The 26,018-nt window shown below is 37.8% G+C and overlaps 2 protein-coding genes across 2 annotated transcripts in view; one reads left to right on the forward strand and one right to left on the reverse strand.

The window, feature by feature from the left end:
- LOC140139972 (uncharacterized) overlaps positions 1-26,018 on the forward strand; it is a 130,795-nt gene that overhangs the window by 77,509 nt on the left and 27,268 nt on the right. The gene's annotated exons all lie outside the window — the stretch shown is intronic.
- LOC140139019 (uncharacterized) lies at positions 14,588-16,093 on the reverse strand. Its single transcript, XM_072160800.1, has one exon. The coding sequence runs from the start codon at positions 16,091-16,093 to the stop codon at positions 14,588-14,590; it is 1,506 nt and encodes a 501-aa protein (XP_072016901.1).

Below are 26,018 nucleotides of genomic sequence, written 5' to 3' on the forward strand. Positions count from 1 at the left end.
AGTAGATAGCTAATTCATCCATACCAATATCAGCAGTAGATAGCTACTTCATCCATACCAATATCAGCAGTAGATAGCTACTTCATCCATACCAATATCAGCAGTAGATAGCTACTTCATCCATACCAATATCAGCAGTAGATAGCTACTTCATCCATACCAATATCAGCAGTAGATAGCTACTTCATCCATACCAATATCAGCAGTAGATAGCTACTTCATCCATACCAATATCAGCAGTAGATAGCTACTTCATCCATACCAATATCAGCAGTAGATAGCTACTTCATCCATACCAATATCAGCAGTAGATCGCTACTTCATCCATACCAATATCAGCAGTAGATAGCTACTTCATTCATACCAATATCAGCAGTATATAGCTACTTCATCCATACCAATATCAGCAGTAGATAGCTACTTCATCCTTACCAATATCAGAAGTAGATGGCTACTTCATCCATACCAATATCAGCAGTAGTTAGCTACTTCATCCATACCAATATCAGCAGTAGACAGCTACTTCATCCATACCAATATCAGCAGTAGACAGCTACGTCATCCATATACCAATATCGGCAATAGGCAGCTACTTCGTCTATACAAATATCAGCAGTAGATAACTATTTCATCGTCATTCATATAGGTACCAATATCAGCAGTAGGTATATAGCTACTTCATCCATATCAATATCAGAAGTAGATTGCTACTTCATCCATACCAATATCAGCAGTAGTTAGCTAATTCATCCATACCAATATCAGCAGTAGACAGCTACTTCATCCATACCAATATCAGCAGTAGACAGCTACGTCATCCATATACCAATATCGGCAATAGGCAGCTACTTCGTCCATACCAATATCAGCAGTAGGTATATAGCTACTTCATCCATACCAATATCAGCAGTAGATTGCTACTTCATCCATACCAATATCAGCAGTAGATAGCTATATCATCAATACCAATATCAGCAGTAGATAGCTATATCTAAAGCCACGATTTCTCCGCGATACGGAAAATTAAAAACGGAAAAATTCACGGAATTTAGGGTTTGCTCACGGAAATTTTAAAATGTCACAAAATAGTGAAACACTGTGTAAAATGTTTAATTTTTGTGTTGATTTGCAAAATATAACAAAGAAAAGTGATTATTTAGCAGTAACCAACCATTAAGCAATAATTCTACTCTCTAAATTCTAAAGAGTGAAAAAGTCAATCCTCCTCGGAGTGACTCTTCGGGTCAATCGAAAAGATTGACATTTCAGTCTACCAAGAGTGAAAATGACATATTTTTCTCCATACGAGTAAAATTTTCATTCTGCAAAGAGTGACATTTCAATCTTTTTAGAGTGACATTTTCAATCTTTTTACAGAGTGTTCCCTCAGCACAATCTCTCTCGATTGAAGTTTATTTATGTTTATTAAATTTAAACACACTTCAATCGAGAGAGATTGTGCTGAGGGAACACTCTGTGAAAAGATTTAAAATTTCACTCTAAAAAGATTGAAATTTCACTCTTTGCCGTCTGAAAATTTTATTCATATGGAGGAAATATGTTATTTTCACTCTTGGTAGATTGAAATGTCAATCTTTTCGATTGACCCGAAGAGTCACTCCGAGGAGGATTGACTTTTTCACTCTTTGGAATTTAGAGAGTAGGCCTACAATGCAAGATTCTGGCTATACTACAGTAAAAGTAGACTATGCCATAGTCGAATTTTGATTTAAATAAAAATATGTTATTATCAATCATGATGAACGCATCCTGTTGGAGCTCAAAATTATACTGATGTGTATTATAATTAATAGTAAAATGGTCATAAAGAGTTTATATAATTAGTGACAGTAAAAGTAAGTATAGAGGGTATGCAATACGACGTCACTCATGACAGAGTCATCCTCATTTAAATAAAATTCTGTCCTCCATAAGGTGCCACGGGGCAAATCGCATGATAATACATTAAAACAGGTGATAGGTATGAATGGATGTGGAATCGATCTAGTGGTCTGTCCCTCTGTCATCTTAAGCTATTTTAGAACTGTCCTCCAACATGGCTGCCATCTCAATTGTTATATCGTTCCGGTTGGTTTATTGCATACACTCTATACTTATGTTAATTGAATGCAACATATCTTGAATAATGGCTCACTTTAAGGGGTGGGGTATGAACCTTTGGACAGTATTTATTACATTGGAGCACATCAGGCATATCGAATTGCATTCTGAATACAAAGAATGTCCTTCTGATATCAAATAATTTTCATTTTTTGAAATTCGCAATGTAATACTCATTTTATGGCAAAGGATTAAAAATTGATATTTTTGATATTCAACAGTACTCGAAGTAAACTTTATAAATCTGATGATTTATACTTCAAGTGTATGTAGGTGGAATGAAAAGCCGACGATCAATTGATAATTTTGACCTTTCGTATTGAAGATATGGATTTTTTCCCAAAACACCAAAAAAAGTAGGTCTTTTTTGGGAAAAAATCCAAATCTTCAATATGAAAGGTCAAAAATTTTCAATTGGTCGTCGGCTTTTCCTCCCAGCTACGTACACTTTAAGAATTTATAAAATTTACTTCGAGGACTGTTATATATCAAAATGTGAAAAATATCAAATTTTAATAATTTGTCATAAAATTTGTATTATATCGTTAATTTCAAAAAATTTAAAATTATTTGATATCAGAAAGACATTCTTCGTATTCAGAATGCAATTCGATATGTCTGCTGTGCTCTCATGTCCCACAAAAATAATGTCGAAACGCTCAAAACGCTCATTCCAGATCCCTTAATACTGAACAATAATTATTCTGATTTTGGAATCTACCAGTTTATTCGCGAAGGCCCGATCATGGAGGTAGTAGAGAAGGAGAAAGCTCGCATGCATTCTATTGTACAATCATAATTGCCGCCCTTTGAGGTTTCGAGATCAACGTTTTGATTATGTAACGCGATTATCACTTATAATCTTTTGTGTTGTATACATGCATCGTCGCACACTTGTGTGCGCTATAAATATGCTGAAACAGCATAAGTCATTCTAACTTGATGAAAATGATGCACATTATGCTTTACATCTCTTTCATTGCCTAGATTAAAAGAGGGCTCAGGACGCGGTTATTTTGAAACCTCGGGGGAGGAACAATTGTTAAAGTTTTGGGTAAACAAATAAAATACGCCCAACCCGGGCAGTACCGGGCAACAGTGAGATACATCTCGTTTGATGGGAGAATTCCTCAACTTAACAATGCGCAATTTGTTTTAATAAGATCTTCGTATTTTTAAAACAGTTGTTAAAACAATTTTACCCGTCCTTAAAATGTGTGTGAACTGTACCATTCCATAATAAACTGTTCAGAAACATTCTGGAACAACATGTTTCAACATATTAAGAGCTCTTGAACATAATTTTTTAGAAGTGGCTCTATACCTCAAAAAATAGATTTTTCTGATATTTTGTGCAATGATGCATGTTAGGGTGTTGACTACTTGTGTGACTAAAAAATTCAAAAATCGGCTCGTTGCCATGGAAACGGCCAAAATCCAGATTCTGTCATTTTGGGCCAAATTGGCAGTGAAATTAGTTAAAAAACATGTTATTTCAAGTGTTCGCTGAATCTAAGCCATATAATGCTGGAACATTACATTAAGTTTATGTGAAAGGACATCTATTCATCTGATGATCAGCATATTTAGAGGTCAATAAGTTATTCTTAAGGGTACGTGCAGAGCCCATCTGTCAGGTGTATTTTCACTTTTTCATAAAATGTCATTTTAGCCCCTAAAATATCATCATGAAAATCAACAACCCGGTGTTCCCAGGATCTTGTCCATTCTAGTGTGGGTAGTACAAGCTACGTACTTTACATTTTAATAAAAATCAGCTTGGGCAAATGTTACTTCTAAATACAGTGTTGCCAGAAAAAACGGTATTTTTGCAAATTGACATTTTGTCAAATTACGCCTTTTTGTCAAAATTTTGTGCATTTGACAAATATTTTCCTTCAAGGTGAATCCAAACAACACTTTTTCGTTTTTGTAAATATCTAAACACTGAAAATTCAAAATTAGTGTTGCCAGAGCTCTTGATAAAACACCCAATATTAGTATTTTACTGATAGTATGATTTGTTGTTGATGGTTTGGTTGGGAAATGCTTATTTCTAATGTTCATACATCGAATGTACATAGTATAGATTGTTATATGAATGTTTAAACACCTGAGCACAAAGTAAGTGTTGCCAGAATTCTTGATAAAACACCCAAAATCATAATGCCACGATCCAGTCCTCTCATGCTAAAGTTGACAACGTCAAAATTTGGTTTACTATCATCAATAGCTTGTCCTAAAAAGCGTTTTCAAATTTTGAAAACCCCACAGTTCTAGTATTATCTAGTGCAAAGTTATAGTCAGGGTAATTATGGGTATTAATTTTGTTCTTTGTTTTCTATTGATCAATAATAATCAAAAATATTAATATGAATAATAATCAAAAATATAAATATCAATATCAATAATAATCAAAAATATTAATATCAATATCAATAATAATCAAAAATATTAATATCAATTTCAGTAATAATTAAAAATATATAAATATTAATATCAATATCAATAATAATCAAAAATATTGATATCAATTTCAGTAATAATTTAAAAAAAATATAAATATTGTTATCAATAATAATCAAAAATATTATCATCAATATCAAAATAAACAAAAACATTAACATCAATAATATCAACAATAATCAAAAATATTAACATCAATATCAATAATTATCAAAAATATTAATATTAATATCAAAAATATAAATATCAATTTAAATAATAATCAAGAATATTAATATCAATATCAATAATAATCAAAAATATTAATATCCATATCAATTATAATCAAAATATTAATATCTATATCAATAATAATGAGAAATATTAATATCAAAATCAATAATGATCAAATATATTAACATCAATATCAATAATAATCAAAAATATTAATATCGATATCAATAATCTAAAATATTAATATTAATATGAATAATAATCAAAAATATTAATATGAATAATAATCAAAAATAACAATATCAATAATAATCAAAAATATATATTAATATCAATGTCAATAATAATCAAAAATATTAATACAATTTTAAAATATTAAGATAGTTTTGATTATTGTTGATATTGATATTAATATTTTGATTATTATTGATATTAATATTTTGCTTATTATTGATATTAATATTAATATTTTGCTTATTATGGATATTGATATAAATAATTTTGATTATTAGTGTTATTGATACTGGTATTAATATTTTTAAATATTATTGATAATGATGTGAATATTTTTGATTATTAATGATATTAGAACTACGAAGTACCACCCCAAAATTTCTTATCCGTCATAAAAAATGCGCGCATTTACGACCCGACCTAAACTAATCATAGATCCATCCTTTGCACTCACTTTAGTGTAAAAATGTTTACCAGCACCTTACCTGGGGGTAGGACCGGCTGTCAAAGATGACCATAGAGGGGGTGTTGGTGAGGGCCACCAATGGTTTCTTTTGTACATAGCTGAAATTTTCCAAATTTGCATGGGCGTCCTCACATTATGACGTCATAGCGACATTATGAGAGGAATTATTTGGTGCAGCAGAGACATTAAAATGAATACACGGGATCCATACACGTGAATTGCTATGCACGATTTTGATATCAGACGAAAATCTTCGGATACTGGGTTACAAAATGATGAATATCTCCCGTAAATGAATTTTTCTCAAGAAACCAGATGTGGTCTCATACACTTGAAAATATGTGTTGAACAGATATTATAGTTGTTAGCGTGCGCTTTGAAAATTGGCCGTGCGCTTTGAAGTCAAAATTTGACCAAAACTCTCAATTTTATATTGCGTTGGTCCTATATGGACTACAGCGCGCAGCAGGCTATAGCGGCACTCACTCAAGTGGAGAGAGTATAACCATTGACCGCAATGTCGTATACAAGCTTGCTCACAGAGCGAGAAATCAATTACCCCGTCTATACAGTAGCCTTAGTCAAGTCACTCCGCTAATAATATGCATCTCATAAGGTCCGAATAAAATGGTCATAGGTGGCTGTGGATTCAACCTACCATGGCGATTTCTACTATGAAGATATCGGGGCGATGTCACTGTGGTTGGATCGTGGCACATATAAATATATATATGATTTTGGGTATTTTATCAAGAATTCTGGCAACACTTACTTTGTGCTCAGGTGTTTAAACATTCATATAACAATCTATACTATGTACATTCGATGTATGAAAATTAGAAATAAGCATTTCCTAACCAAACCATCAACACAAAATCACTAATCACAGCTTTTTTTAGTCACACAAGTAGTCAACACCCTAACATGCATCATTGCACAAAATATCAGAAAAATCTATTTTTTGAGGTATAGAGCCACTTCTAAAAAATTATGTTCAAGAGCTCTTAATCGTAAAAAACATCATATATTAAATGAAATATGAATATTCAAGTTCAACAGCTAAGTAAATGTATGCGCATCCATAATACATGTTTTGCGCATACGTGATTTACTTGTTACTAAAATATGAACCCCCCATGAGACGGAGTCATTCCAGAAATTATCGGCGATGATCATTAGATCAAAGGTACATCTGTCTCTATTGTGTTTACAATAGGATTTGCGCAATGAGCTTAACTCGAGCTCACTCCTTCTCTACTACCTTCATGGCCCGATTAAAGCTAACAAACAGAGGGAGTACGGTGACTGAACTAAAGATCAGATGTGAAAATCTATCAATTGTGCACAAATTAATTAAATCAGAGTTTTAAGCTTAAATGCAACAGCCAGGCAGAATAATGCACAATGGGCAAGTGGACTACGGAGAAGTCTACAGTAAAAGGTAAGACAAAATACACTTTTAAAACATTTTTCAGTGCTTTATAGTGGATTTTAAATTTCGTAACACGGAGAAATCGTGGCTTTAGCTATATCATCCATACCAATTATCAGCATTAGATAGCTACTTCATCCATACCAATATCGGCAATCTATACAAATATCAGCACTAGATAGCTATTTCACCCATACCAATATCAGTGCAGTAGGTATATAGGCCTAACTACTTCATCCATACCAATATAATTATAGTAGAACTATATCATCCATACCAATATCAGCAGCAGATTGCTACTTCATCCATACCAATACCAGCAGTAGATAGCTATATCATCAATACCAATATCAGCATTAGATAGCTACTTCATCCATAAAAAAAACATAAATGTAGATATTTATATAGCGCTTTATGCCGTAAACAGCCTAAAAGCGCTTTACATTTATTCCGCCGTCATTCGAATATGTCGGAACCACGTTTGCAGCCTACAAGTGGCGCAGGGTCCATCAGTACAACGACTGTGACTACCCCTAACAGCTTCCCATTGCACCTGGGTGGGGTGAGGCAAGCGAGGCAAAGCGCCTTGCCTAAGGGCGCAACACGGTGATGGAACGGGGAATCGAACCCACGCACGTCGAGCAAGCTTTCAGATTATGAGTCCAAGGCCGTATCCACTGAGCCACCGTGCCCCCTACCAATATCGGCAATAGGTAGTTACTTCATCTATACAAATATCAGCAGTAGATTTCATCCATACCAATATCAGCAGTAGGTATATACATAATTCATCCATACCAATATCAGCAGCAGATTGCTACTTCATCCATACCAATATCAGCAGTAGATAGCTATATCATCAATACCAATATCAGCATTAGATAGCTACTTCATCCATAAAAAAACCATAAATGTAGATATTTATGTAGCGCTTTATGCCGTAAACAGCCTCAAAGGGCTTTACATTTATTCCGCCGTCATTCGAATATGTCGGAACCACGTTTGCAGCCTACAAGTGGCGCAGGGTCCATCAGTACAACGACTGTGACTACCCCTAACAGCTTCCCATTGCACCTGGGTGGGGTGAGGCAAGCGAGGCAAAGCGCCTTGCCTAAGGGCGCAACACGGTGATGGAACGGGGAATCGAACCCACGCACGTCGAGCAAGCTTTCAGATTATGAGTCCAACGCCGTATCCACTGAGCCACCGTGCCCCCTACCAATATCGGCAATAGGTAGTTACTTCATCTATACAAATATCAGTAGTAGATTTCATCCATACCAATATCAGCAGTAGGTATATACATAATTCATCCATACCAATATCAGCAGCAGATTGCTACTTCATCCATACCAATATCAGCAGCAGATTGCTACTTCATCCATACCAATATCAGCAGTAGATAGCTATATCATCAATACCAATATCAGCATTAGATAGCTACTTCATCCATACCAATATCGGCAATTGGCAGCGTCTTCATCTATACAAATATCAGCAGTAGATAGCTTTTTCATCCATACCAATATCAGCAGTAGGTATATAATCTATTAATGTAAAAGAGTGAAAATTCACTCTTTACTCTTTTAGAGTGAATTTTCACTCTTACAAAGAGTGACTCTAGTCCTTGAAGAGTGAGAGATTATCATAAATTGGCCACGATTCTTGAAATGGGGGTCTTTTGGTGATAGAAAAATATAACAAAGTTGTTATTGGGTGAGAGTGCGTTCAGTCAAACGAAAAAGGGGTCATTGGGTGAGAGGAGTTGAACAATGGGACGGGGTCAATGTGGCCGCCCTTCCCTGTTTTATTGAGTGCCCTCTCCGGGTATTAGATCTACTCTGAAACCATGGAAACAGGTGTAAAAATATGAAAACGTTAACAAGTTTTCAGACAATTTAAGATTTTAAAGAGGAAGCCCCGGCTGCCCCGCCAGACCAATAATTCCGGGATGAACCAAACCCGCCTGATGATTACCGAATTATGTGCTAATATTGATGCAATAACATTAAAACATTTAGCCTAATTGTCGTTGATTAATTTGATAACCAGGCAGGTTTGGTTCACCTCGGAAGAACTGCTCAGGCGGATTTCCTCTTTAAATATTATTTAGCTACATCATCCTCCATTGAAAATCAAGCAAAGTATTGTGGAACTATGATCAAAAGTAGCTAGCACATTATTAATTTCTTATTGTGATTTTGATCTTGATGTAATGCTATACGCTTTAATCTTGACGTTGCAGTCAGTGGCGGCGCCAGGAATTTTTCCGGGTGGGGGGGCATGAAGGGGCAAAGTGAATTTCGGGGGGGAGCAAAATCAACAAATTTACCGCAAAAAGGTGAAATTTTTTGTAATTTTGGGTTTTTACTGGGGGTGGGGCAACAGGGGGGCAAGAGTTCTGACTGGGGGCATTTGCCCCTCATGCCCTCCCTGGCGCCGCCACTGGTTGCAGTACCGTACATTATAATTGTATGTATTTTAAAAATTGAGACAAATGGATAGGCCAATATGAATTTTCGCATCTGAACTTTTTCCATATAGTTTTTTATCCTGCCTGGGCATTTTGCTTGAGCCTGGTCTAGTAACGGCGCTACGAAAAACAAATATTTTTCTTGCCCCCCCCAAGTCCCCCCCCCGTCTTTTTAGGCAAAACCTCCAAAATTACGTAAATTTCCACTTTTTGCGGCAATTTTGCGCAAAATTTGTCGAGTTTGCCCACCCAGAAATTGCCCCCCCTCCACCCCCTGAAAAAAATTCCTGGTGCCACCACTTGCGTTATTTTTGAGGGGGGGGGGCATAATTTGTCGAGTTTGCCCACAAAATTCCTGGTGCCACCACTGGCGTTATTTGGGTGTACACTCTAAATTTCAAGGATTTAAAATAAATCCCAAGGGACTGTGATTAGGGACCAATCAAGTGCTAGATTTAAAATTAAATCTTTAAGATTAAATCTTTAAGATTTAAAATTAAATCTTTAAGATTTAAAATTAAATCTTTAAGATTTAAAATTCAAATCTATAAGATTAATTTTAAATCTAAAATTGATTGGTCCCTAACTACAGTCTTAAGGATTTATTTTTAAATCCTTGTAATTTAGAGTGTAAGTGACACCCCTACACTCAGGCTCCTAACCAGGATTTATTTTTTGGGGGGGGGGCTGATTTGAAAAAGTGGATTTTTTTTCCAAAATAGGCCTATGGACCTTTTTGGACTGCAGGCGTGGATTTTTCCAAAATATGGACCTTTTTTGACCAAAAAGGCATTAAAAAGCCCCTAGTTTTTCGTTGGCTACGCTCGCAAATTAAACTTAAAAAGGGGACCTTTTGGGCATTTGGAAGAATGTAGGCCTAGAGGTTGCTATGATTCTTAATGTCTATTATGATTTTAGAGGGTCGGCCCCCCTGTCCCCACCTAAAATTTAGGGGTCCTGACTCCCGACCACCAGTAGGCCTACAGTACAACCCTACCCCGGGGGGGGGGGCACTCACATGTTAAGGTGGTACGGGTATGTGCGGCGCTCAAGGGTCCCTTTTTCAGGCTCTCCGGCAGTTCCTTAAGCCCCACATTTGGATATGCTCCAGTTCTTTGAGCCTCAAAATCTGACAATTGTAGCTCTTTAAGCTCAAATTTGGAAATAATTTAGAAATTAGCTCAACAGCCTATAATTTGGCCCTAATTTCAGTTCTTCAAGCCCCTATTTTGCCCGAAAATCAGTTCTTAGTTCCCAAAGTTCGGGGCTCCGCGCCGCACACCCCTACCAAAATTTAAGTTGAGTGCCCCCCCCGGGAACCCTACCCCCTCCACTAACTTCCGTCGTCTATCATTGTCTCAATATTATGTGACGTGCACAGGCATTTCGCGCATCCAGTGGACACCCGGGTGCCCACTGGTGGTCCACTGGATGTGACATCCAGTGGCACTCCGGTTTAGGCACATCCAGTTGACAACCAGATGTTGACATCTGGTGTGACACTGGATGTCAATATGTGGTGGACTGCTAGTATTGGAAATCAAGCGGACCACCAAAAGTGTGCATCATGTTGTCTGCTGTTTGCATACATTAGGCGGCCTGCTTGTTGTGGTTATTTGGAAAGCTAACACAATAATGATTCCATATTTGGGCATACCAATTCTCATTTACAAGTCACGTGACCAAAATCTTAGCTAAAACGTCAAAAAAACATGATTTTTGTGATTTTGATGAAAATCAAGGGAAAAAGGTTTTAAATGAGCTAACTCCGTTACTTTTTGAATCTTGATCTGAAACTTTGCAAATATGTCAAGGTTGATAAAAACTTACCATATATAGTGACATAAAGTGAATCTTATATTTTCACTATCTTCTGTTGTCATGGTAACGCGTTTAAAAGCCACAGATTTGGTAAAAAATTAGTCTAACTCCGTTATTTTTAGGAATTCAAATCTGAATCTTTGCAGGTGTGCTAAGGTTGATAAAAGCTAACCATCAACAGTAGAATAAAATGAAACATATGTTTTCGTTACCTTCAGTTGCCATGGTAACATGTTTAAAATCCACAGATTTGGTAAAAAACGAGTCTAACTCCGTTATTTTTATGAATTCGAACCTGAAACTTTGCAGATATGTCAAGGTTAATAAATGCTAACCATCATGAGTAGAATAAAATGAAACCTATATTTTCGCTACCTTCTGTTGCCATGGTAACATGTTTAAAATCCACAGATTTGGTAAAAAATGAGTCTAACTCCGTTATTTTTAGAAACTCGAACCTGAAAGTTTGCAAATATGTCAAGGTTGATAAAAGCTAACCATTAACAGTAGAATAAAGTGAAACACATGTTTTCGTGCTCTTCTGTTGCCATGGTAACATGTTTAAAATCCACAGATTTGGTAAAAAAATAGTCTAACTCCGTTATTTTTAGGAATTCAAATCTGAAAGTTTGCAAATATGTCAAGGTTGATAAAATCTAACCATAAACTGTAGAATAAAGTGAAACACATGTTTTCGTGATATTCTGTTGCCATGGTAACGTGTTTAAAATCCACAGATTTGGTAAAAAATGAGTCTAACTTCGTCATTTTAAGAAACTCGAACCTGAAACTTTGCAGGTGTGTCAAGGTTGATAAAAGCTAACCATATTATAGTAAGATAATGTGAAACATATATTTTCGCTATCTTCTGTTGCCATGGTAACGTGTTTAAAATCCACAGATTTGGTAAAAAATGAGTCTAACTCCGTTATTTTTAGAAACTCGAACCTGAAAGTTTGCAAATATGTCAAGGTTGATAAAAGCTAACCATAAACAGTAGAATAAAGTGAAACACGTGTTTTCGTGATCTTCTGTTGCCATGGAAACGTGTTTAAAATACACAGATTTGGTAAAAAACGAGTTTAACTCGGAGTTCGAACCTGAAACTTTGCAGGTGCAATTAGGTTGATAAAAGCTATACATAGTTAAAAATAAAGTGAAACATATATTTTCGCTACCTTCTGATGCCATGGTAACGTGTTTAAAATCCAGATTTGGTAAAAAATAAGTCTAAAAGAGAGGGCTCAAACAAGCTCAAAACGCTCATCAGAAAAGTGTCCAAGTTCTTAGAACCGAAATCTTATCATTATCTCCCAGTATTGATTGACGAAATTGAAGCCTCATTCAAATACATGTATAGCTATATTTTTAAATAGGCCTATAAAAAGGTTGTAAAAAGGTTGTGGCTGCGTAGGTTTGAATAATGATAAGTAAAAGAGTCCAAGAGCAGAAATATTTGGTGTCAAACCACATTTGTATAGATTTATTTGCGTAGCAAAATTAAACACGAATTTTCGGTCATAGACCTTTGTCAAGTGATGACCTTTTGCGTGCCGGAAAACAAAGGAAGAGGAGAGCACAGAAACGCGTGAGGAGTCGCGCGCGGAGTCGTGCGTGAAAACATAGATTGAAATGCGCGAGGTCTATCGCGACGCAAAGGGGGAAGACACGCAAAAGGTCAAAATCAAAATTACTGAAAAGAAAAATGAAGGAAATAAAGAAAGAAAAGTAAAGTAAAGAGAAAAGAAGAGAAGAGAAAAGAAAAATTAGAGTAAAGAAAAGAAACCTGAAAAGAAAAGAGAAAAGAAAAGACAAGAAAAGAAAAAAGAAAAGAAATGAAGAGAAGAGAAGAGAAGAGAAGAGAAGAGAAGAGAAGAGAAGAGAAGAGAAGAGAAGAGAAGAGAAGAGAAGAAAAGAGAAGAAAAGAAAAGAAAAGAAAAAGAAAAGAAAAGAAAAGAAAAAGAAAAGAAAAGAAAAGAAAAGAAAAGAAAAGAAAAGAAAAGAAAAGAAAGAGAGAAAAGAAAAGAAAAAGAAGACAAGACAAGAAAAAGAAAAGAAGAAAAGAAAAGAAGAAAAGAAAAGAAAGGAAATGCAAAAGATGAAAGTAATGTGAAAAGTTAAATATTGAGGTTGAAGACATTAAATTGAATGTTCATCCCATTGGGTTGAAGTGTGCCAAGATTAAATATGATGCGTTGTTCCTCGACTTTCCGTTTGTGAGTATTATGCACTTGGGTGAGAGCGGTAACTGTAAGGTCCGTGATGGTATGACTATCCCCTCTAAAATGTTGAGGGACTGGTTTGGCGGTGTCACGTATGAGGACGTCTCGTCTATGTTCGGTGAACCTATCCGCCAAACGCCGTTCAGTTTCACCGATGTACAGAATATGCGGATGTCGTCGACACCCAAGTGCATAAATCACATGTGTAGAAGTACAAGAAAACTCGCTTCTGATGTGGTAGGTGCCTGAAGTGCTACTGACACAATTAGTATCAGATATATGGTTACAGGTATTGCAACGACGGCGATGACATGGAACAGTGCCACACGCTGAGCTGTCGGTAGGATTGAGATAGGAGTGAACAAGCCGATCTTTAATGTTCTTATCTCTACGATATGATATCATGGGAGATTCAGGGAATATTTCATTGGTAGAATGGTGGTCTTGAAGGAGTTTCCAATTCCGGATGATGATGTTGCTAACGGGTACGGTGTTGGGATGGTATGTTAATACCATCACTGGACGGTTAGAACCATTACGGGGTTGCTTGATACGAAGACATTCGTCTCTTGTGATGTTCTGGAAACGTTCGACGGCTGCTGTGGTGACCGCGCGGGGATACTCACGATCAGTAAAGAAATCAATCATCTTGGTAGTTTGCTGATTGAAATCGCCATCATCGCTGCATAAACGTCTTAAACGTAGTACCTGTGAAGATGGGATAGAATCCTTACATGATCTGGGATGAGAAGACGAATATGTGAGATATGAATGTGAGTCTGTAGGCTTGTAGTGGATTGATGTAGATAACGAGCCCTGGTTAACACTGATGGAGATGTCAAGGAAAGTAACCTGAGTGGTAGATATATCCCAAGTAAACTGAAGAGCGGGATGGAATGTGTTTACAAAGTTCATGAATTGGAGAAGATCCTCCTCTCTACAGTTCGCGATGCCCAAAATATCGTCGATGTATCTCAGGAATAGAATGGGCTTAGTACCTTGGTAGCGGGCGAGAAATTGTTGTTCAATAAAACCAACGAAGATGCATGCGTATACTGGACCAAGTCTAGAACCCATTTTGACGCCACGTAGTTGCAGGTAGAACTTGTCGTTGAATTCGAAGCAATTGAGAGTGAGTACTAACTCGGCAAGACGGCACAGTGCGTCGGTGGAGGGATTTTCTCGGATCGCTGATCGAGAAAGAAGCGTAGAGCTCGGAGTCCTTCATCATGAGGAATGCAAGTATATAAAGACTTAACATCCATAGTAAACAAAAGAAGACGTTCATCATGTATATCCAGTTCATTGAGTATACGAAGAGCGTGTGGGGAGTCTCTGACATAGGTTGGTAGAGACTCAACGATAGGTCTTAAAATTTCATCCAAGTACTGTGCGATCCGTTCAGTAGGGCAATTACATGCGGATACAATAGGTCTCCCGGGTGTGCCAACTTTATGGATTTTGGGTAAGAGATAGAATTTGCTCGTGCGTGGCAAAGGGTTGATGAGATAGGTGGCAGCATCTGGAAGTTCGTTAGAGTTGACCAATTCGTCAATAGTTTCTTTGGCAAGTTCTTGGTGGTCTTCAGTAATGTCACTATCTAGCTGTTGGTAGGTCGAATTATCAGATAATTGACGTTCCGCTTCTTCCAGATATAGATCTTTGCGCCATACCACTATTGCACCACCCTTATCTGCTGGCTTGATAACAATGTCTGGATTGTTGTGAAGAGATTTCAAGGCCTTATCTTCTTCTACAGTTGTGTTGCGTCTCCTATGAGATTGCTTGAAATCCAGTTTGTTAATGTCGTTTTCACATTTGTCGATGAAAAAGTCAAGAACAGGTAACTGACCTTCTTTTGGTGTGAAGTTAGACTTCACTTTCTGCAGAGTATCTAGATAACTGGATACTGGTTGGATATCGGTACTATCATTTGATTCATCATCTGTATCGTCATCATCGTTCTGATTCTGTGAATGGAAATGGGCCTTTAAACGGAGTCGTCTGTAGAATTGTTGTGCGTCTTGACGAATTTGGAATTCATCAACATGTCTATTGATAGGGATAAATTTCAATCCCTTGGCGAGAACACTGCGTTCAGATTCTGAGATGGTCAAGTCCTCGGGTATAGTAACAACAAGTTTCTCATTAGTTTTCTGATTGCGTGGTGTCTTCTTCTGGGTTTGCTTGAGCGAGGCAATTTTTGATTCTTTGACATGTTTCAAGCATTGGAAATACCTTTGATTTTGTTCATGTATGAAAGCACGGATATCGTAGAGTACAGGTCTGGTACAAAGGTTGACAAGGTTATTGGCGAAGAAACGACGATCCTCATCATGCTTAGATATAGTTCTATGAAAAGAGTCTAGCGTAATACGCATGATCTTACGTGAGCACGTTGCGGTCGCCTTGTTGATAGCAGGTACGTTCGCTGTGGAAGTGCCGCCATGTTGTATCTGAAATCCTTTAGGAATAAGTTTGAGCCTTACACACTTGGAGATGAAATGGACGTGGCTGCAGTAGCGGGTCTTACAGAAGGTAGATGTCCCGAAGTTGAAGGCGCATTCAGCCAAATTAGCAGGGTAGAGATGTAGAAAAGCGTTGAGTTCACGCCTGAGAGTTTGCAGTAATCTTCTAGGTTGCATAGTCGCAGCAGGTGTAGATTCATAAGACAGTAAAAAGGTTGTGGCTGCGTAGGTTTGAATAATGATAAGTAAAAGAGTCCAAGAGCAGAAATATTTGGTGTCAAACCACATTTGTATAGATTTATTTGCGTAGCAAAATTAAACACGAATTTTCGGTCATAGACCTTTGTCAAGTGATGACCTTTTGCGTGCCGGAAAACAAAGGAAGAGGAGAGCACAGAAACGCGTGAGGAGTCGCGCGCGGAGTCGTGCGTGAAAACATAGATTGAAATGCGCGAGGTCTATCGCGACGCAAGCACGCAAAAGGTCAAAATCAAAATTACTGCAAAGAAAAATGAAGGAAATAAAGAAAGAAAAGTAAAGTAAAGAGAAAAGAAGAGAAGAGAAAAGAAAAATTAGAGTAAAGAAAAGAAACCTGAAAAAAAAAAAAAAAAGAAAAGACAAGAAAAGAAAAAAGAAAAGAAATGAAGAGAAAGAAGAGAAGAGAAGAGAAGAGAAGAGAAGAGAAGAGAAGAGAAGAGAAGAGAAGAGAAAGAAGAAAGAGAAGAAAAGAAAAGAAAAGAAAAGAAAAGAAAAGAAAAGAAAAGAAAAGAAAAGAAAAGAAAAGAAAAGAAAAGAAAAGAAAAGAAAAGAAAAGAGAAAAGAAAAGACAAGAGAAGACAAGAGAAGAAAAAAGAAAAGAAGAGAAGAGAAGAGAAGAGAAGAAAAGAAAACAAAGGAAATGCAAAAGATGAAAGTAATGTGAAAAGTTAAATATTGAGGTTGAAGACATTAAATTGAATGTTCATCCCATTGGGTTGAAGTGTGCCAAGATTAAATATGATGCGTTGTTCCTCGACTTTCCGTTTGTGAGTATTATGCACTTGGGTGAGAGCGGTAACTGTAAGGTCCGTGATGGTATGACTATCCCCTCTAAAATGTTGAGGGACTGGTTTGGCGGTGTCACGTATGAGGACGTCTCGTCTATGTTCGGTGAACCTATCCGCCAAACGCCGTTCAGTTTCACCGATGTACAGAATATGCGGATGTCGTCGACACCCAAGTGCATAAATCACATGTGTAGAAGTACAAGAAAACTCGCTTCTGATGTGGTAGGTGCCTGAAGTGCTACTGACACAATTAGTATCAGATATATGGTTACAGGTATTGCAACGACGGCGATGACATGGAACAGTGCCACACGCTGAGCTGTCGGTAGGATTGAGATAGGAGTGAACAAGCCGATCTTTAATGTTCTTATCTCTACGATATGATATCATGGGAGATTCAGGGAATATTTCATTGGTAGAATGGTGGTCTTGAAGGAGTTTCCAATTCCGGATGATGATGTTGCTAACGGGTACGGTGTTGGGATGGTATGTTAATACCATCACTGGACGGTTAGAACCATTACGGGGTTGCTTGATACGAAGACATTCGTCTCTTGTGATGTTCTGGAAACGTTCGACGGCTGCTGTGGTGACCGCGCGGGGATACTCACGATCAGTAAAGAAATCAATCATCTTGGTAGTTTGCTGATTGAAATCGCCATCATCGCTGCATAAACGTCTTAAACGTAGTACCTGTGAAGATGGGATAGAATCCTTACATGATCTGGGATGAGAAGACGAATATGTGAGATATGAATGTGAGTCTGTAGGCTTGTAGTGGATTGATGTAGATAACGAGCCCTGGTTAACACTGATGGAGATGTCAAGGAAAGTAACCTGAGTGGTAGATATATCCCAAGTAAACTGAAGAGCGGGATGGAATGTGTTTACAAAGTTCATGAATTGGAGAAGATCCTCCTCTCTACAGTTCGCGATGCCCAAAATATCGTCGATGTATCTCAGGAATAGAATGGGCTTAGTACCTTGGTAGCGGGCGAGAAATTGTTGTTCAATAAAACCAACGAAGATGCATGCGTATACTGGACCAAGTCTAGAACCCATTTTGACGCCACGTAGTTGCAGGTAGAACTTGTCGTTGAATTCGAAGCAATTGAGAGTGAGTACTAACTCGGCAAGACGGCACAGTGCGTCGGTGGAGGGGTTTTTCTCGGATCGCTGATCGAGAAAGAAGCGTAGAGCTCGGAGTCCTTCATCATGAGGAATGCAAGTATATAAAGACTTAACATCCATAGTAAACAAAAGAAGACGTTCATCATGTATATCCAGTTCATTGAGTATACGAAGAGCGTGTGGGGAGTCTCTGACATAGGTTGGTAGAGACTCAACGATAGGTCTTAAAATTTCATCCAAGTACTGTGCGATCCGTTCAGTAGGGCAATTACATGCGGATACAATAGGTCTCCCGGGTGTGCCAACTTTATGGATTTTGGGTAAGAGATAGAATTTGCTCGTGCGTGGCAAAGGGTTGATGAGATAGGTGGCAGCATCTGGAAGTTCGTTAGAGTTGACCAATTCGTCAATAGTTTCTTTGGCAAGTTCTTGGTGGTCTTCAGTAATGTCACTATCTAGCTGTTGGTAGGTCGAATTATCAGATAATTGACGTTCCGCTTCTTCCAGATATAGATCTTTGCGCCATACCACTATTGCACCACCCTTATCTGCTGGCTTGATAACAATGTCTGGATTGTTGTGAAGAGATTTCAAGGCCTTATCTTCTTCTACAGTTGTGTTGCGTCTCCTATGAGATTGCTTGAAATCCAGTTTGTTAATGTCGTTTTCACATTTGTCGATGAAAAAGTCAAGAACAGGTAACTGACCTTCTTTTGGTGTGAAGTTAGACTTCACTTTCTGCAAATATCTAGATAACTGGATACTGGTTGGATATCGGTACTATCATTTGATTCATCATCTGTATCGTCATCATCGTTCTGATTCTGTGAATGGAAATGGGCCTTTTAACGGAGTAGTCTGTAGAATTGTTGTGCGTCTTGACGAATTTGGAATTCATCAACATGTCTATTGATAGGGATAAATTTCAATCCCTTGGCGAGAACACTGCGTTCAGATTCTGAGATGGTCAAGTCCTCGGGTATAGTAACAACAAGTTTCTCATTAGTTTTCTGATTGCGTGGTGTCTTCTTCTGGGTTTGCTTGAGCGAGGCAATTTTTGATTCTTTGACATGTTTCAAGCATTGGAAATACCTTTGATTTTGTTCATGTATGAAAGCACGGATATCGTAGAGTACAGGTCTGGTACAAAGGTTGACAAGGTTATTGGCGAAGAAACGACGATCCTCATCATGCTTAGATATAGTTCTATGAAAAGAGTCTAGCGTAATACGCATGATCTTACGTGAGCACGTTGCGGTCGCCTTGTTGATAGCAGGTACGTTCGCTGTGGAAGTGCCGCCATGTTGTATCTGAAATCCTTTAGGAATAAGTTTGAGCCTTACACACTTGGAGATGAAATGGACGTGGCTGCAGTAGCGGGTCTTACAGAAGGTAGATGTCCCGAAGTTGAAGGCGCATTCAGCCAAATTAGCAGGGTAGAGATGTAGAAAAGCGTTGAGTTCACGCCTGAGAGTTTGCAGTAATCTTCTAGGTTGCATAGTCGCAGCAGGTGTAGATTCATAAGACAGTAAAAAGGTTGTGGCTGCGTAGGTTTGAATAATGATAAGTAAAAGAGTCCAAGAGCAGAAATATTTGGTGTCAAACCACATTTGTATAGATTTATTTGCGTAGCAAAATTAAACACGAATTTTCGGTCATAGACCTTTGTCAAGTGATGACCTTTTGCGTGCCGGAAAACAAAGGAAGAGGAGAGCACAGAAACGCGTGAGGAGTCGCGCGCGGAGTCGTGCGTGAAAACATAGATTGAAATGCGCGAGGTCTATCGCGACGCAAAGGGGGAAGACACGCAAAAGGTCAAAATCAAAATTACTGAAAAGAAAAATGAAGGAAATAAAGAAAGAAAAGTAAAGTAAAGAGAAAAGAAGAGAAGAGAAAAGAAAAATTAGAGTAAAGAAAAGAAACCTGAAAAAAAAAAAAAGAAAAGAAAAGACAAGAAAAGAAAAAAGAAAAGAAATGAAGAGAAGAGAAGAGAAGAAGAGAAGAGAAGAGAAGAGAAGAGAAGAGAAGAGAGAGAAGAGAAAGAAGAAGAGAAGAAAAGAAAAGAAAAGAAAAGAGAAGAAAAGAAAAGAAAAGAAAAGAAAAGAAAAGAAAAGAAAAGAAAAGAAAAGAAAAGAAAGAGAGAAAAGAAAAGAAAAAAGAAGACAAGACAAGAAAAAAGAAAAGAAGAAAAGAAAAGAAGAAAAGAAAAGAAAGGAAATGCAAAAGATGAAAGTAATGTGAAAAGTTAAATATTGAGGTTGAAGACATTAAATTGAATGTTCATCCCATTGGGTTGAAGTGTGCCAAGATTAAATATGATGCGTTGTTCCTCGACTTTCCGTTTGTGAGTATTATGCACTTGGGTGAGAGCGGTAACTGTAAGGTCCGTGATGGTATGACTATCCCTCTAAAATGTTGAGGGACTGGTTTGGCGGTATCACGTATGAGGGCGTCTCGTTTATGTTCAGTGAACCTATCCGCCAAACGCCGTTCAATTTCACCGATGTACAGAATATGCGGATGTCGTCGACACCCAAGTGCATAAATCACATGTGTAGAAGTACAAGAAAACTCGCTTCTGATGTGGTAGGTGCCTGAAGTGCTACTGACACAATTAGTATCAGATATATGGTTACAGGTATTGCAACGACGGCGATGACATGGAACAGTGCCACACGCTGAGCTGTCGGTAGGATTGAGATAGGAGTGAACAAGCCGATCTTTAATGTTCTTATCTCTACGATATGATATCATGGGAGATTCAGGGAATATTTCATTGGTAGAATGGTGGTCTTGAAGGAGTTTCCAATTCCGGATGATGATGTTGCTAACGGGTACGGTGTTGGGATGGTATGTTAATACCATCACTGGACAGTTAGAACCATTACGGGGTTGCTTGATACGAAGACATTCGTCTCTTGTGATGTTCTGGAAACGTTCGACGGCTGCTGTGGTGACCGCGCGGGGATACTCACGATCAGTAAAGAAATCAATCATCTTGGTAGTTTGCTGATTGAAATCGCCATCATCGCTGCATAAACGTCTTAAACGTAGTACCTGTGAAGATGGGATAGAATCCTTACATGATCTGGGATGAGAAGACGAATATGTGAGATATGAATGTGAGTCTGTAGGCTTGTAGTGGATTGATGTAGATAACGAGCCCTGGTTAACACTGATGGAGATGTCAAGGAAAGTAACCTGAGTGGTAGATATATCCCAAGTAAACTGAAGAGCGGGATGGAATGTGTTTACAAAGTTCATGAATTGGAGAAGATCCTCCTCTCTACAGTTCGCGATGCCCAAAATATCGTCGATGTATCTCAGGAATAGAATGGGCTTAGTACCTTGGTAGCGGGCGAGAAATTGTTGTTCAATAAAACCAACGAAGATGCATGCGTATACTGGACCAAGTCTAGAACCCATTTTGACGCCACGTAGTTGCAGGTAGAACTTGTCGTTGAATTCGAAGCAATTGAGAGTGAGTACTAACTCGGCAAGACGGCACAGTGCGTCGGTGGAGGGATTTTTCTCGGATCGCTGATCGAGAAAGAAGCGTAGAGCTCGGAGTCCTTCATCATGAGGAATGCAAGTATATAAAGACTTAACATCCATAGTAAACAAAAGAAGACGTTCATCATGTATATCCAGTTCATTGAGTATACGAAGAGCGTGTGGGGAGTCTCTGACATAGGTTGGTAGAGACTCAACGATAGGTCTTAAAATTTCATCCAAGTACTGTGCGATCCGTTCAGTAGGGCAATTACATGCGGATACAATAGGTCTCCCGGGTGTGCCAACTTTATGGATTTTGGGTAAGAGATAGAATTTGCTCGTGCGTGGCAAAGGGTTGATGAGATAGGTGGCAGCATCTGGAAGTTCGTTAGAGTTGACCAATTCGTCAATAGTTTCTTTGGCAAGTTCTTGGTGGTCTTCAGTAATGTCACTATCTAGCTGTTGGTAGGTCGAATTATCAGATAATTGACGTTCCGCTTCTTCCAGATATAGATCTTTGCGCCATACCACTATTGCACCACCCTTATCTGCTGGCTTGATAACAATGTCTGGATTGTTGTGAAGAGATTTCAAGGCCTTATCTTCTTCTACAGTTGTGTTGCGTCTCCTATGAGATTGCTTGAAATCCAGTTTGTTAATGTCGTTTTCACATTTGTCGATGAAAAAGTCAAGAACAGGTAACTGACCTTCTTTTGGTGTGAAGTTAGACTTCACTTTCTGCAGAGTATCTAGATAACTGGATACTGGTTGGATATCGGTACTATCATTTGATTCATCATCTGTATCGTCATCATCGTTCTGATTCTGTGAATGGAAATGGGCCTTTAAACGGAGTCGTCTGTAGAATTGTTGTGCGTCTTGACGAATTTGGAATTCATCAACATGTCTATTGATAGGGATAAATTTCAATCCCTTGGCGAGAACACTGCGTTCAGATTCTGAGATGGTCAAGTCCTCGGGTATAGTAACAACAAGTTTCTCATTAGTTTTCTGATTGCGTGGTGTCTTCTTCTGGGTTTGCTTGAGCGAGGCAATTTTTGATTCTTTGACATGTTTCAAGCATTGGAAATACCTTTGATTTTGTTCATGTATGAAAGCACGGATATCGTAGAGTACAGGTCTGGTACAAAGGTTGACAAGGTTATTGGCGAAGAAACGACGATCCTCATCATGCTTAGATATAGTTCTATGAAAAGAGTCTAGCGTAATACGCATGATCTTACGTGAGCACGTTGCGGTCGCCTTGTTGATAGCAGGTACGTTCGCTGTGGAAGTGCCGCCATGTTGTATCTGAAATCCTTTAGGAATAAGTTTGAGCCTTACACACTTGGAGATGAAATGGACGTGGCTGCAGTAGCGGGTCTTACAGAAGGTAGATGTCCCGAAGTTGAAGGCGCATTCAGCCAAATTAGCAGGGTAGAGATGTAGAAAAGCGTTGAGTTCACGCCTGAGAGTTTGCAGTAATCTTCTAGGTTGCATAGTCGCAGCAGGTGTAGATTCATAAGACAGTAAAAAGGTTGTGGCTGCGTAGGTTTGAATAATGATAAGTAAAAGAGTCCAAGAGCAGAAATATTTGGTGTCAAACCACATTTGTATAGATTTATTTGCGTAGCAAAATTAAACACGAATTTTCGGTCATAGACCTTTGTCAAGTGATGACCTTTTGCGTGCCGGAAAACAAAGGAAGAGGAGAGCACAGAAACGCGTGAGGAGTCGCGCGCGGAGTCGTGCGTGAAAACATAGATTGAAATGCGCGAGGTCTATCGCGACGCAAAGGGGGAAGACACGCAAAAGGTCAAAATCAAAATTACTGCAAAGAAAAATGAAGGAAATAAAGAAAGAAAAGTAAAGTAAAGAGAAAAGAAGAGAAGAGAAAAGAAAAATTAGAGTAAAGAAAAGAAACCTGAAAAGAAAAGAGAAAAGAAAAGACAAGAAAAAAAAAAAGAAAAAGAAAGAAGAGAAGAGAAGAGAAGAGAAGAGAAGAGAAGAGAAGAGAAAGAAGAAGAAGAGAAGAAAGAGAAAGAAAAGAAAAGAAAAGAAAAGAAAAGAAAAGAAAAGAAAAGAAAAGAAAAGAAAAGAAAAGAAAAGAAAAGAAAAGAAAAGAAAAGAAAAGAAAAGAAAAGAAAAGAGAGAAAAGAAAAGAAAAAGAAGACAAGACAAGAAAAAGAAAAGAAGAAAAGAAAGAAGAAAAGAAAAGAAAGGAAATGCAAAAGATGAAAGTAATGTGAAAAGTTAAATATTGAGGTTGAAGACATTAAATTGAATGTTCATCCCATTGGGTTGAAGTGTGCCAAGATTAAATATGATGCGTTGTTCCTCGACTTTCCGTTTGTGAGTATTATGCACTTGGGTGAGAGCGGTAACTGTAAGGTCCGTGATGGTATGACTATCCCCTCTAAAATGTTGAGGGACTGGTTTGGCGGTGTCACGTATGAGGACGTCTCGTCTATGTTCGGTGAACCTATCCGCCAAACGCCGTTCAGTTTCACCGATGTACAGAATATGCGGATGTCGTCGACACCCAAGTGCATAAATCACATGTGTAGAAGTACAAGAAAACTCGCTTCTGATGTGGTAGGTGCCTGAAGTGCTACTGACACAATTAGTATCAGATATATGGTTACAGGTATTGCAACGACGGCGATGACATGGAACAGTGCCACACGCTGAGCTGTCGGTAGGATTGAGATAGGAGTGAACAAGCCGATCTTTAATGTTCTTATCTCTACGATATGATATCATGGGAGATTCAGGGAATATTTCATTGGTAGAATGGTGGTCTTGAAGGAGTTTCCAATTCCGGATGATGATGTTGCTAACGGGTACGGTGTTGGGATGGTATGTTAATACCATCACTGGACGGTTAGAACCATTACGGGGTTGCTTGATACGAAGACATTCGTCTCTTGTGATGTTCTGGAAACGTTCGACGGCTGCTGTGGTGACCGCGCGGGGATACTCACGATCAGTAAAGAAATCAATCATCTTGGTAGTTTGCTGATTGAAATCGCCATCATCGCTGCATAAACGTCTTAAACGTAGTACCTGTGAAGATGGGATAGAATCCTTACATGATCTGGGATGAGAAGACGAATATGTGAGATATGAATGTGAGTCTGTAGGCTTGTAGTGGATTGATGTAGATAACGAGCCCTGGTTAACACTGATGGAGATGTCAAGGAAAGTAACCTGAGTGGTAGATATATCCCAAGTAAACTGAAGAGCGGGATGGAATGTGTTTACAAAGTTCATGAATTGGAGAAGATCCTCCTCTCTACACGGCTTTCGGCTGAACCACTAGCAGGCTATGTTAGTACATCTATATGGCAATGACAAAGGTACCAAGATTTGAATTTTGATCATTTTTACGATCGTCCGGATGAGCAAATCACTGAATGGACCTTTATGTATTAAATCGTCGGTCGCAAACATAGTGGCGTACGTGAAGGACAAAATACGTTTCCGAGCAAACCGTTTTTGAAGGATATGCTACTACTGTCTGTTCAATTAGCTTAGATTCTTGAATTTTTAAGATATTTGAAAAAATAAAAAATTGTGGTCAAAGTCATCAAAGAAAAGTGTTAGCACAGCCTTAGACCTAACGTGATTTATACTTTTCAAATTCTAAAGTTCAATTTAAAACCCCATTTGTATTCAATTTTGGTCTTTTCCCGCGATATTTTCATAAAAAGCCGTAGAACGTCGGGTACCATAAACTTTTTGAATCAATCCATTTAGAGCAATGGGGACGAATGTCACAATGTGCAGAGATAGTATTTATTCGACCATCCGCATCAGGAAGTATTGTCTAGCAAAATATTTGCCAGTAGGCCTATGCCTAATTTGTGTTGAAACCCTACTGTTGAAACATTACGTTATTATTAAAATAGGCCCAGCTTAGGCTATATAAATATATTCCTTGCTTAAATATTTATTTATTTATTTATTTATTTATTTATTTATTTATTTATTTATTTATTTATTTATTTATTTATTTCTATTCTAGAACTTTGAATATTTATTTATTTATTTATTTTTTGTGCGAATGGGTCTGAGAATGGCTCTGAGAAGGTGTAGGCCTATTATAAAACTACACATTTATTTTCAATTTGTTATTTCGTTTTGTTTGTTGAATACAAACTGAAAAAACTGTGAAACAAAAGAACTTTTGTACAAGAAAATATTATTTAAAATAATCGGGTTACAGACAACAATTCTTGTAACGTCACTGTATCTGAAAATGTCAAGCGAATGCTGATATTCTTGGGAAGGAATGGTGGTATTAAACAAAACTCAATTTACATTGTAAACCAATGAAATAAAAACGAAATCCATAATTTTAATGTCATTGTTTAGGAAAATAAATAATGCTCAGAATAATGTTATGCATAAAACGTAATCGCGCCATA

The sequence above is a fragment of the Amphiura filiformis genome, chromosome 18 (genome assembly GCF_039555335.1).
Source record: "Amphiura filiformis chromosome 18, Afil_fr2py, whole genome shotgun sequence".
Lineage (NCBI taxonomy): Eukaryota > Metazoa > Echinodermata > Ophiuroidea > Amphilepidida > Amphiuridae > Amphiura > Amphiura filiformis.